The sequence below is a fragment of the Schistocerca americana genome, chromosome 10 (genome assembly GCF_021461395.2).
Source record: "Schistocerca americana isolate TAMUIC-IGC-003095 chromosome 10, iqSchAmer2.1, whole genome shotgun sequence".
In the NCBI taxonomy this organism is placed as follows: domain Eukaryota; kingdom Metazoa; phylum Arthropoda; class Insecta; order Orthoptera; family Acrididae; genus Schistocerca; species Schistocerca americana.
This window is the reverse complement of record NC_060128.1, coordinates 168,060,702-168,074,227: the sequence shown is the minus strand read 5'-3', so window position 1 is coordinate 168,074,227 and position 13,526 is coordinate 168,060,702. Positions and strand designations below refer to the sequence as shown.

At 48.5% G+C, this 13,526-nt stretch overlaps 1 protein-coding gene across 1 annotated transcript in view; it reads left to right on the top strand.

Annotated features, from left to right (window-relative positions):
* LOC124552343 overlaps positions 1–13,526 on the top strand; it is a 99,621-nt gene that overhangs the window by 62,643 nt on the left and 23,452 nt on the right. Inside the window, exon 7 of the mRNA XM_047126612.1 lies at positions 1,258–1,427. Within this exon, the coding sequence (XP_046982568.1) occupies positions 1,258–1,427 (170 nt within the window). The remainder of the gene's footprint in view (positions 1–1,257; positions 1,428–13,526) is intronic.

Genomic DNA, 13,526 nt, shown 5'->3' with positions numbered 1-13,526 from the left:
TATGACCTCTACCGCATTAATGCTACTAACTGAGAAAAAGTATTTATTGATAACTTTAGAGTCTTAGAAAATTGTGACGACCTTTTGAAAATAAATTAGTTTCGTGTCTGAAACAGAATCGAATCTTTTAGTTTAACCCCTCAGAAAATTTTATTTTACCCCTCAGGAGATAATCAGGTTCAAAAAATGGCTCTGAGCACTATGGGACCTAACTGCTGAGGTCATCAGTCCACTAGAACTACTTAAACCTAACTAACCTAAGGACATCAGACACATCCATGCCCGAGGCAGGATTCGAACCTGCGACTGTGGCGGTCGCGCGGTTCCAGACTGTAGCGCCTAGAACCACTCGGCCACTCCGGCCGGAGATGTAATCAGGCCCCAGTTTGGGAACCACTGTACCAGAGATTATTGACAGTCGATCTCCCAACACAGCATTCACGAATGGAGCAGAGAAGGAGGGGAAGAGATACTGGTACTAGAAGTACCCTCCGCCATACACCGTAAGGTGGCTCGCGGAGTATAGATGTACCGGGTGATCAAGAAGTCAGTATATATTTGAAAACTTAATAAACCATGGAATAATGTAGACAGAGAGGTAAAAATTGACACACATGCTTGGAATGACATGGGATTTTATTAGAACAAAAAAAAGTATTGCTAGACGCGTGAAAGATCTCTTTCGCACGTCGTTTGGTGATGATCGTGTGCTCAGCCGCCACTTTCGTCATGCTTGGCCTCCCAGGTCCCCAGACCTCAGTCCGTGCGATTATTGGCTTTGGGGTTACCTGAAGTCGCAGGTGTATCGTGATCGACTGACATCTCTAGGGATGCTGAAACACAATATCCGACGCCAATGCCTCACCATAACTCCGGACATGCTTTACAGTGCTGTTCACAACATTATTGCTCGACTACAGCTATTGTTGAGAAATAATGGTGGACATATTGAGCATTTCCTGTAAAGAACATCATCTTTGCTTTGTCTTACTTTGTTATGTTAATTATTGCTATTCTGATCAGATGAAGCGCCACCTGACGGATATTTTTTGAACGTTTGTATTTTTTGGTTCTAATAAACCCCCATGTCATTCCAAGCATGTGTGTCAATTTGTACCTCTCTATCTGCATTATTCCGTGATTTGTTCAGTTTTCAAATTTATACTGACTTTTTGATCACCCGGTAGATGAAGTCCCCAGCAGCGCGTCGTGTGTCGCTGGGACGCCGCTGACCTGGCTGCCCGTGCCTGTTGTCAGGTGGCGGCCCTGCAGGGGGACGCGCTGACGTCATCGCCAGTGGGCGTCAACACCAAGTCGCCGCTGGCCATCGCGCGCCACATGTGGAGGCAGACGGTCCCGCTGTTCAAGCCGCCTTACCTGCTGTACACCGTCGTCGCCTGCTTCATTCAGTTCGGGCTCTACGCCAGGTGGGTGTCGCCTCCAGTTAACGTAGTCGTAAGTGTATGATCCAGTCCAGGGGCAGGTAACTAACAGGCCCTATTGCATCACGAAGACTTCATCAATTTTTGTCGTAGATGTCACGGCTTTAAGCTACTCGACTATTCGAGTCTGTAAGAGTAGCGTGCATTACGCTCCAGTACAGTTTGAAGACCTGGTCCATATTAGTGTCACATTGACGTTTCATTCAAATGTGATAAGCCCCGTGTGCACGCAATTCCAGAGTCCAAGAATATGGAACATATTCTCACGTGTCTCACTGACTCAAACGCTCGTTTTATGACACAAGCCAGTACATCTACACTACTGGCCATTAAAACTGCTACACCACGAACATGACGTGCTACAGACGTGAAATTTAACCGACAGGAAGAAGATGCTGTGATGTGCAAATGATTAGCTTTCCAGAGGATTCACACAAATTTGGCGCCGGTGGCGACACCTACAACGTGCTGACATGAGGAAAGTTTCCAACCGATTTCACATACACAAACAGGAGTTGACCGGCGTTGCCTGGTGAAACGTTGTTGTGATGCCTCGTGTAAGGAGGAGAAATGCGGACCATCGCGTTTCCGACTTTGATAAACGTCAGATTGTAGCCGATCGCGATTACGGTTTATCGTATCGCGACATTGCTGCTCGCGTTGGTCGAGATCCAATGACTGTTAGCAGAATATCGAATCGGTGGGTTCAGGAGGGTAATACGGAACGCCGTGCTCGATCCCAACGGCGTCGTATCACTAGCAGTCGAGATGACAGGCATCTTATCAGCATGGCTGTAACGGATCATGCAGCCACATCTCGATCCCTGAGTCAACAGATGGGGACGTTTGCAAGACAACAACTGTTGTGTCTAGACAAGACAGCCTAGACACAATGAGAGGAAGCCGAAAGGCACGCGCTATAAGCTCACGCAGGAGGGCTTGAGGTCTGAAACAGGATACGTAATGAATGCTATAAAGAAAAGTACGTAGCTGCTGGAATACTTAAATTTGATCCATCCTTGGTACATTGCTATTGACGATACAAGTGAGACTCTATAGTTTCAGACAATATACTGCTAATGGCGCCTTGCTAGGTCGTAGCCATTGACTTAGCTGAAGGTTATTCTAACTATCTGCTCTGCAAATGAGCGAGGCTTCGTCAGTGTGCATCGCTAGCTACGTCGTCAGTACAACTGGGGCGAGTGCTAGTAAGTCTCTCTAGACCTGCCGTGTGGTGGCGCTCGGTCTGCTATCACTGACAGTGGCGACACGCGGGTCCGACATGTACTAATGGACCGCGGCCGATTTAAAGCTACCACCTAGCAAGTGTGGTGTCTGGCGGTGACACCACAACAATCATCTGCACGAACAGTTCGACAATGTTTGCAGCAGCATGGACTATCAACTCGGAGACCCTTGACGCTGCATCACAGACAGGAGCGCCTGTGATGGTGTACTCAACGATGAACCTGGGTGCACGAATGGCAAAACGTCATTTTTTCGGATGAATCCAGGTTCTTTTTACAGCATTATGATGGTCGCATCCGTGTTTGGCGACATCGCGGTGGACGCACATTGGAAGCGTGTATTCGTCATCGCCATACTGGCGTATCACTCGGCGTGATGGTATGGGGTGCCATTGTTTATACATCTCGGTCACCTCTTGTTCGCATTGACGGCACTTTGAACAGTGGACGTTACATTTCAGATGTGTTACTACCTGTGGCTCTACCCTTCATTCGATCCCTGCGAAACGCTACATTTCAGCAGGATAATGCACGACCGCATGTTGCGGGTGCTGTAAGTCCTTTCTGGATACAGAAAATGTTCAGCTGCTGCCCTGGGCAGCACATTCTCCAGATCTCTCACCAATTGAAAACGTCTGGTCACTGGTGGCCTAGCAATTGGCTCGTCACAATACGCAGGTCACTACTCTTGAAGAACTGAGGTATCGTGTTGAAGCTGCATGGGCAGCTGTACCTGTACACGCCATCCAAGCTCTGTTTGACTCAATTACCAGGCGTATCAAGGCCGTTATTACGGCCAGAGGTGGTTGTTCTCGGTACTGATTTCTCAGGACCTATGAACCCAAACTGCATGAACATGTCAGTTCTAGTATAATATATTTGTCCAATGAATACCCGTTTATCATCTGCATTTCTTCACACCATATCTCTACCATTTTTTCTTTGCCGTATGAAAACACCATTTCCCACTGTGACTTGTAAAACCATGAAACCTGGTGTGGGACCTGCGCGTTGTGCACTCTGGAAAAGGCAGCTCACCAGGTATACCCAATACATGTGTACATCCACTGCTCGCATACAAGCAGAACCTACTCTCATTGTTCAAGACAACAGACCAACATGACACTCTCGTTGACTCTTTCATGATAAGAGAGTAGCTGTGGCCGGCGATATCCTTGTTATAGGCCGGCCAGAGTAATGCATGATCAGAGTCCTATTGCATATAGGTTGGCCAGAGGAATGAATGATCTGAGTCCTATTGCATATAGGCTGGCCAGGGGAAAGCATGATCAGAGTCCTATTGCATATAGGCTGGCCAGGGGAAAGCATGATCAGAGTCCTATTGCATATAGGCTGGCCAGGGGAAAGCATGATCAGAGTCCTGTTGCATATAGGCTGGCCAGAGGAATGCATGATCAGAGTCCTGTTGCATATAGGCTGGCCAGAGGAATGCATGATCAGAGTCCTGTTGCATATAGGCTGGCCAGAGGAATGCATGATCAGAGTCCTATTGCATATAGGCTGGCCAGGGGAAAGCATGATCAGAGTCCTATTGCATATAGGCTGGCCAGGGGAAAGCATGATCAGAGTCCTGTTGCATATAGGCTGGCCAGAGGAATGTGTGATCAGAGTCCTGTTGCATATAGGCTGGCCAGGGGAAAGCATGATCAGAGTCCTATTGCATATAGGCTGGCCAGAGGAATGCATGATCAGAGTCCTGTTGCATATAGGCTGGCCAGAGGAATGCATGATCAGAGTCCTGTTGCATATAGGCTGGCCAGAGGAATGCATGATCAGAGTCCTGTTGCATATAGGCTGGCCAGAGGAATGCATGATCAGAGTCCTATTGCATATAGGCTGGCCAGGGGAAAGCATGATCAGAGTCCTATTGCATATAGGCTGGCCAGGGGAAAGCATGATCAGAGTCCTGTTGCATATAGGCTGGCCAGAGGAATGCATGATCAGAGTCCTGTTGCATATAGGCTGGCCAGAGGAATGCATGATCAGAGTCCTATTGCATATAGGCTGGCCAGAGGAATGCATGATCAGAGTCCTGTTGCATATAGGCTGGCCAGAGGAATGCATGATCAGAGTCCTATTGCATATAGGCTGGCCAGAGGAATGAATGATCAGAGTCCTATTGCATATAGGCTGGCCAGGGGAATGCATGATCAGAGTCCTGTTGCATATAGGCTGGCCAGAGGAATGCATGATCAGAGTCCTATTGCATATAGGCTGGCCAGAGGAATGCATGATCAGAGTCCTGTTGCATATAGGCTGGCCAGGGGAAAGCATGATCAGAGTCCTATTGCATATAGGCTGGCCAGGGGAAAGCATGATCAGAGTCCTATTGCATATAGGCTGGCCAGGGGAATGCATGATCAGAGTCCTGTTGCATATAGGCTGGCCAGAGGAATGCATGATCAGAGTCCTGTTGCATATAGGCTGGCCAGAGGAATGCATGATCAGAGTCCTATTGCATATAGGCTGGCCAGGGGAAAGCATGATCAGAGTCCTATTGCATATAGGCTGGCCAGGGGAAAGCATGATCAGAGTCCTGTTGCATATAGGCTGGCCAGAGGAATGCATGATCAGAGTCCTATTGCATATAGGCTGGCCAGAGGAATGCATGATCAGAGTCCTGTTGCATATAGGCTGGCCAGGGGAAAGCATGATCAGAGTCCTGTTGCATATAGGCTGGCCAGAGGAATGCATGATCAGAGTCCTGTTGCATATAGGCTGGCCAGAGGAATGCATGATCAGAGTCCTATTGCGTATAGGCTGGCCAGAGGAATGCATGATCAGAGTCCTGTTGCATATAGGCTGGCCAGAGGAATGCATGATCAGAGTCCTATTGCATATAGGCTGGCCAGAGGAATGAATGATCAGAGTCCTATTGCATATAGGCTGGCCAGGGGAATGCATGATCAGAGTCCTGTTGCATATAGGCTGGCCAGAGGAATGCATGATCAGAGTCCTATTGCATATAGGCTGGCCAGAGGAATGAATGATCAGAGTCCTGTTGCATATAGGCTGGCCAGGGGAAAGCATGATCAGAGTCCTGTGCATATAGGCTGGCCAGAGGAATGCATGATCAGAGTCCTATTGCATATAGGCTGGCCAGAGGAATGCATGATCAGAGTCCTGTTGCATATAGGCTGGCCAGGGGAAAGCATGATCAGAGTCCTATTGCATATAGGCTGGCCAGGGGAAAGCATGATCAGAGTCCTATTGCATATAGGCTGGCCAGGGGAATGCATGATCAGAGTCCTGTTGCATATAGGCTGGCCAGAGGAATGCATGATCAGAGTCCTGTTGCATATAGGCTGGCCAGGGGAAAGCATGATCAGAGTCCTGTTGCATATAGGCTGGCCAGAGGAATGTGTGATCAGAGTCCTGTTGCATATAGGCTGGCCAGGGGAAAGCATGATCAGAGTCCTGTTGCATATAGGCTGGCCAGAGGAATGTGTGATCAGAGTCCTGTTGCATATAGGCTGGCCAGGGGAAAGCATGATCAGAGTCCTATTGCATATAGGCTGGCCAGAGGAATGCATGATCAGAGTGCTGTTGCATATAGGCTGGCCAGAGGAATGCATGATCAGAGTCCTGTTGCATATAGGCTGGCCAGGGGAAAGCATGATCAGAGTCCTATTGCATATAGGCTGGCCAAAGGAATGCATGATCAGAGTCCTGTTGCATATAGGCTGGCCAGAGGAATGCATGATCAGAGTCCTGTTGCATATAGGCTGGCCAGGGGAAAGCATGATCAGAGTCCTATTGCATATAGGCTGGCCAGAGGAATGCATGATCAGAGTCCTGTTGCATATAGGCTGGCCAGAGGAATGCATGATCAGAGTCCTGTTGCATATAGGCTGGCCAGAGGAATGCATGATCAGAGTCCTATTGCATATAGGCTGGCCAGAGGAATGCATGATCAGAGTCCTGTTGCATATAGGCTGGCCAGAGGAATGCATGATCAGAGTCCTGTTGCATATAGGCTGGCCAGAGGAATGCATGATCAGAGTCCTGTTGCATATAGGCTGGCCAGAGGAATGCATGATCAGAGTCCTATTGCATATAGGCTGGCCAGGGGAAAGCATGATCAGAGTCCTATTGCATATAGGCTGGCCAGGGGAAAGCATGATCAGAGTCCTGTTGCATATAGGCTGGCCAGAGGAATGCATGATCAGAGTCCTGTTGCATATAGGCTGGCCAGGGGAAAGCATGATCAGAGTCCTATTGCATATAGGCTGGCCAGAGGAATGCATGATCAGAGTCCTGTTGCATATAGGCTGGCCAGAGGAATGCATGATCAGAGTCCTGTTGCATATAGGCTGGCCAGAGGAATGCATGATCAGAGTCCTATTGCATATAGGCTGGCCAGGGGAAAGCATGATCAGAGTCCTGTTGCATATAGGCTGGCCAGAGGAATGCATGATCAGAGTCCTGTTGCATATAGGCTGGCCAGAGGAATGCATGATCAGAGTCCTATTGCATATAGGCTGGCCAGAGGAATGAATGATCAGAGTCCTATTGCATATAGGCTGGCCAGGGGAAAGCATGATCAGAGTCCTGTTGCATATAGGCTGGCCAGAGGAATGCATGATCAGAGTCCTATTGCATATAGGCTGGCCAGAGGAATGCATGATCAGAGTCCTGTTGCATATAGGCTGGCCAGAGGAATGAATGATCAGAGTCCTATTGCATATAGGCTGGCCAGGGGAAAGCATGATCAGAGTCCTGTTGCATATAGGCTGGCCAGAGGAATGCATGATCAGAGTCCTGTTGCATATAGGCTGGCCAGAGGAATGCATGATCAGAGTCCTATTGCATATAGGCTGGCCAGGGGAAAGCATGATCAGAGTCCTGTTGCATATAGGCTGGCCAGAGGAATGCATGATCAGAGTCCTGTTGCATATAGGCTGGCCAGAGGAATGCATGATCAGAGTCCTATTGCATATAGGCTGGCCAGAGGAATGAATGATCAGAGTCCTATTGCATATAGGCTGGCCAGAGGAATGAATGATCAGAGTCCTATTGCATATAGGCTGGCCAGGGGCAAGCATGATCAGAGTCCTGTTGCATATAGGCTGGCCAGAGGAATGAATGATCAGAGTCCTATTGCATATAGGCTGGCCAGAGGAATGAATGATCAGAGTCCTATTGCATATAGGCTGGCCAGGGGAAAGCATGATCAGAGTCCTGTGGCATATAGGCTGGCCAGAGGAATGCATGATCAGAGTCCTGTTGCATATAGGCTGGCCAGAGGAATGTGTGATCAGAGTCCTGTTGCATATAGGCTCGCCAGAGGAATGCATGATCAGAGTCCTATTGCATATAGGCTGGCCAGGGGAAAGCATGATCAGAGTCCTATTGCATATAGGCTGGCCAGAGGAATGAATGATCAGAGTCCTATTGCATATAGGCTGGCCAGGGGAAAGCACGATCAGAGTCCTGTTGCATATAGGCTGGCCAGAGGAATGCATGATCAGAGTCCTATTGCATATAGGCTGGCCAGAGGAATGAATGATCAGAGTCCTATTGCATATAGGCTGGCCAGGGGAAAGCATGATCAGAGTCCTGTTGCATATAGGCTGGCCAGAGGAATGAATGATCAGAGTCCTATTGCATATAGGCTGGCCAGAGGAATGAATGATCAGAGTCCTATTGCATATAGGCTGGCCAGGGGAAAGCATGATCAGAGTCCTGTTGCATATAGGCTGGCCAGAGGAGCTACCGAAGCACGACTCACGCCCGGTCCTCACAGCTTTACTTCTGCCAGTACCTCGTCTCCTACCTTCCAAACTTTACAGGAGCTCTCCTGCAAACCATGCAGAACTAGCACTCCTGAAAGAAAGGATATTGTGGAGACACGGCTTAGCCACAGCCTGGGGTAGCTCAGATGGTAGAGCACTTGCCCGCGAAAGGCAAAGGTCCTGAGTTCGAGTCTCGGTCGGGCACACAGTTTTAATCTGCCAGGAAGTTTCATATCAGCGGACACTCCGCTGCAGAGTGAAAATCTCATTCTGGTAATATTTACTTGATTATAATGGTATTTTTGGAGCAAAAAGAAACAGTATCACATTTTCGTGCCCACAGGCAACAATCTGAAAACGGAAACTCTGATGCAGAATAGAAAAGACTGCCAGGAACCGCATATTTGTCTGTCTCTGCCTTCGTTCCAAACAGAACATTGTCTCGACTCAACATCATACAAATTTAAAAATCGCTGACATTCAGTTCTTGTGTGATCACTGTACTGGAATGTTGCACCTAAAGATCGCGCCGAAGAATTCTCTCAACACTTTGCTCCAACCATTTCACAGCAGCTGCAGCTGTAGATTTTGATGCAAAGCGCTCTGAATTTGGTTCAGGTGAATCTCTCGCATCAGCTACATTTCTCAGTTCTGTGATGATGAAGGAACAGTCAGAAGATTTAAGTTTAAATGCAAACCTGTTTGCCTGTCGATTGGAGTCAAAGTGTGAACCATTTTGTTATGTGAGATTGCATCGTTACATCATGTGCAAATCTGACACAAAGCGAACACTGCAACAGTATCAGCCAATAGCCATTTCAACAAACTCCTCGGAACTGAAACGATGACCCTTCCAAGGCCAAGGTGTGGCTGCCAGAGAAAATCGTATGTATACGTCACATCAGTGTTATTGCTCGCTTCACGGTATTCCCTGTTATGCATACCTGTGACACTTGAAGATTGGAAAGATTGGGGACATTATTGTGCTCCAACAAGAATATATGTACCGGCAGAAGTAGAGGTGTGAGGACTGGGCGTGAGTCGTGCTTGGATAGGTCTGTTGGTAGAGCACTTGCCCGCGAAAGGCAAAGGTCCTGAGTTCGAGTCTTGGCCCGGCACACAGTTTTAATCTGCCAGGAAGTTTCATATCAGCGCACACTCCGATGCAGAGTGAAAATATCATTCTGGAAACATCCCCAAGGCTGTGGCTAAGCCATGTCTCTGCAATACCCTTTCTTTCAGGAGTGCTAGTTCTGCAAGCTTCTGTACAGTTTGGAAGGTAGGAGACGAGGTACCGGCAGAAGTAGAGCTGTGACGACGGAGCGTGAGTCGTGCTTGGGTAGCTCAGTTCGTAGAGCACTTGCCCGTGAAAGGCAAAGGTCCCGAGTTCGAGTCTCGGCCCGGCACACAGTTTTAATCTTCCAGGAAGTTTCAAGAATATATGTGTTTAACGTCCAAAACTGTTGCTGGTAGACATGGGCTATTAGCAGGAACCTGTGCTTACAGATCCAGTGTTCACCGTATGATATGAACGGTTCAGTTCAGGATGGGAAGTTGTAGGGCCGAGATGCTCCATTCTTCTGGTGTGCTGGGCACTAAGAAATGATTGAGTCTTGCGTTTTCTTCTGGCAGTGTCAATGTAGATGTACATGAAAGACCCTCAAGGACCACGCTCATTGATATATGTGGATACTGAGTGAATGTAGTGTTAGTGATTCTCTAGTCATGGTTATCGGCGATCAGAAGGGCTACCTGTGACCCCTTCTGTTTTCACTCTACAGGCTGTAACTGCCAATGTTTAGAGATGAGTAGTGTTTGCATCATTCACGCTAGGGTAGAGCCATGCACTGGCGACGAGTACATACTCCTACTGAACAGTTTCATCCATTTGAACTGAACAGGATTACATTGTGGGCCTGCAGGAAGATGGATGGACGTATTGATCGGCTGCAGCATATGTTGGGCACAATGTATAGGTGGCGTATCGTTGCTTTCACAGTGGTCTATGGAACACATCCACACCTGTACACACGGCTCTGGATGACAGACACAGGTCCAGATTGATGCCAACAGCAATGGCCAACTGAACATCAGATGAGTAAGAAATACTGGCAAATGTGTCACTTGCTGTGTAATCATAACCATTAAGTGCTGTCTGGTAGCAGGACTCCGATCACACATTCCTCTGGCCAGCCTATATGCAACACGGCTCTGATCATGCATTCCTCTGGCGAGCCTATATGCAACAGGACTCTGATCACACATTCCTCTGGCCAGCCTATATGCAACAGGACTCTGATCATGCATTCCTCTGGCCAGCCTATATGCCACAGGACTCTGATCACGCATTCCTCTGGCCAGCCTATATGCAACAGGACTCTGATCATGCATTCCTCTGGCCAGCCTATATGCAACAGGACTCTGATCACGCATTCCTCTGGCCAGCCTATATGCCACAGGACTCTGATCACACATTCCTCAGGCCAGCCTATATGCAACAGGACTCTGATCACGCATTCCTCTGGCCAGCCTATATGCCACAGGACTCTGATCATGCATTCCTCTGGCCAGCCTATATGCAACAGGACTCTGATCATGCATTCCTCTGGCCAGCCTATATGCCACAGGACTCTGATCACGCATTCCTCTGGCCAGCCTATATGCAACAGGACTCTGATCATGCTTTCCCCTGGCCAGCCTATATGCAACAGGACTCTGATCATTCATTCCTCTGGCGAGCCTATATGCAACAGGACTCTGATCACACATTCCTCTGGCCAGCCTATATGCAACAGGACTCTGATCATGCATTCCTCTGGCCAGCCTATATGCAACAGGACTCTGATCACGCATTCCTCTGGCCAGCCTATATGCCACAGGACTCTGATCACACATTCCTCAGGCCAGCCTATATGCAACAGGACTCTGATCACGCATTCCTCTGGCCAGCCTATATGCCACAGGACTCTGATCACGCATTCCTCTGGCCAGCCTATATGCAACAGGACTCTGATCATGCTTTCCCTGGCCAGCCTATATGCAATAGGACTCTGATCATTCATTCCTCTGGCCAGCCTATATGCAATAGGACTCTGATCATTCATTCCTCTGGCCAGCCTATATGCAACAGGACTCTGATCATGCTTTCCCCTGGCCAGCCTATATGCAATAGGACTCTGATCATTCATTCCTCTGGCCAGCCTATATGCAATAGGACTCTGATCATTCATTCCTCTGGCCAGCCTATATGCAACAGGACTCTGATCATGCTTTCCCCTGGCCAGCCTATATGCAATAGGACTCTGATCATTCATTCCTCTGGCCAGCCTATATGCAATAGGACTCTGATCATTCATTCCTCTGGCCAGCCTATATGCAATAGGACTCTGATCATGCATTCCCCTGGCCAGCCTATATGCAACAGGACTCTGATCATGCATTCCTCTGGCCAGCCTATATGCAACAGGACTCTGATCATGCTTTCCCCTGGCCACCTATATGCAATAGGACTCTGATCATGCATTCCTCTGGCCAGCCTATATGCAACAGGACTCTGATCATGCATTCCTCTGGCCAGCCTATATGCAACAGGACTCTGATCATGCTTTCCCCTGGCCAGCCTATATGCAATAGGACTCTGATTATGCTTTCCCCTGGCCAGCCTATATGCAATAGGACTCTGATCATGCATTCCTCTGGCCAGCCTATATGCAACAGGACTCTGATCATGCATTCCTCTGGCCAGCCTATATGCAACAGGACTCTGATCATGCTTTCCCCTGGCCAGCCTATATGCAACAGGACTCTGATCACACATTCCTCTGGCCAGCCTATATGCAACAGGACTCTGATCACGCATTCCTCTGGCCAGCCTATATGCCACAGGACTCTGATCACACATTCCTCAGGCCAGCCTATATGCAACAGGACTCTGATCACACATTCCTCTGGCCAGCCTATATGCAACAGGACTCTGATCATGCTTTCCCCTGGCCAGCCTATATGCAATAGGACTCTGATCATTCATTCCTCTGGCCAGCCTATATGCAATAGGACTCTGATCATTCATTCCTCTGGCCAGCCTATATGCAATAGGACTCTGATCATTCATTCCTCTGGCCAGCCTATATGCAATAGGACTCTGATCATGCATTCCTCTGGCCAGCCTATATGCAACAGGACTCTGATCATGCATTCCTCTGGCCAGCCTATATGCAACAGGACTCTGATCATGCTTTCCCCTGGCCACCTATATGCAATAGGACTCTGATCATGCATTCCTCTGGCCAGCCTATATGCAACAGGACTCTGATCATGCATTCCTCTGGCCAGCCTATATGCAACAGGACTCTGATCATGCTTTCCCCTGGCCAGCCTATATGCAACAGGACTCTGATCATGCTTTCCCCTGGCCAGCCTATATGCAATAGGACTCTGATCATGCATTCCTCTGGCCAGCCTATATGCAACAGGACTCTGATCATGCATTCCTCTGGCCAGCCTATATGCAACAGGACTCTGATCATGCTTTCCCCTGGCCAGCCTATATGCAACAGGACTCTGATCACACATTCCTCTGGCCAGCCTATATGCAACAGGACTCTGATCACACATTCCTCAGGCCAGCCTATATGCAACAGGACTCTGATCACACACTCCGCTGCAGAGTGAAAATCTCATTCTGGACACATCCCCAAGGCTGTGGCTAAGCCATGTCTCTGCAATACCCTTTCTTTCAGGAGTGCTAGTTCTGCAAGCTGCTGTAAAGTTTGGAAGGTAGGAGACAAGGTACCGGCAGAAGTAGAGCTGTGACGACGGAGCGTGAGTCGTGCTTGGGTAGCTCAGTTGGTAGAGCACTTGCCCGTGAAAGGCAAAGGTCCCGAGTTCGAGTCTCGGTCGGGCACACAGTTTTAATCTGCCAGGAAGTTTCATAAGTAAATATTAAGCTACCACAACACAAGGTGTTTAATAAAGGTTAGGAACCAGAATCTTTTTCAGAGTAGCGACTGTGCCTCCTGATTTAGTAAGTTATATTTATCTGGTGAAACTTCCAGGCTAAGAGGCCATGATTCACGTATAAC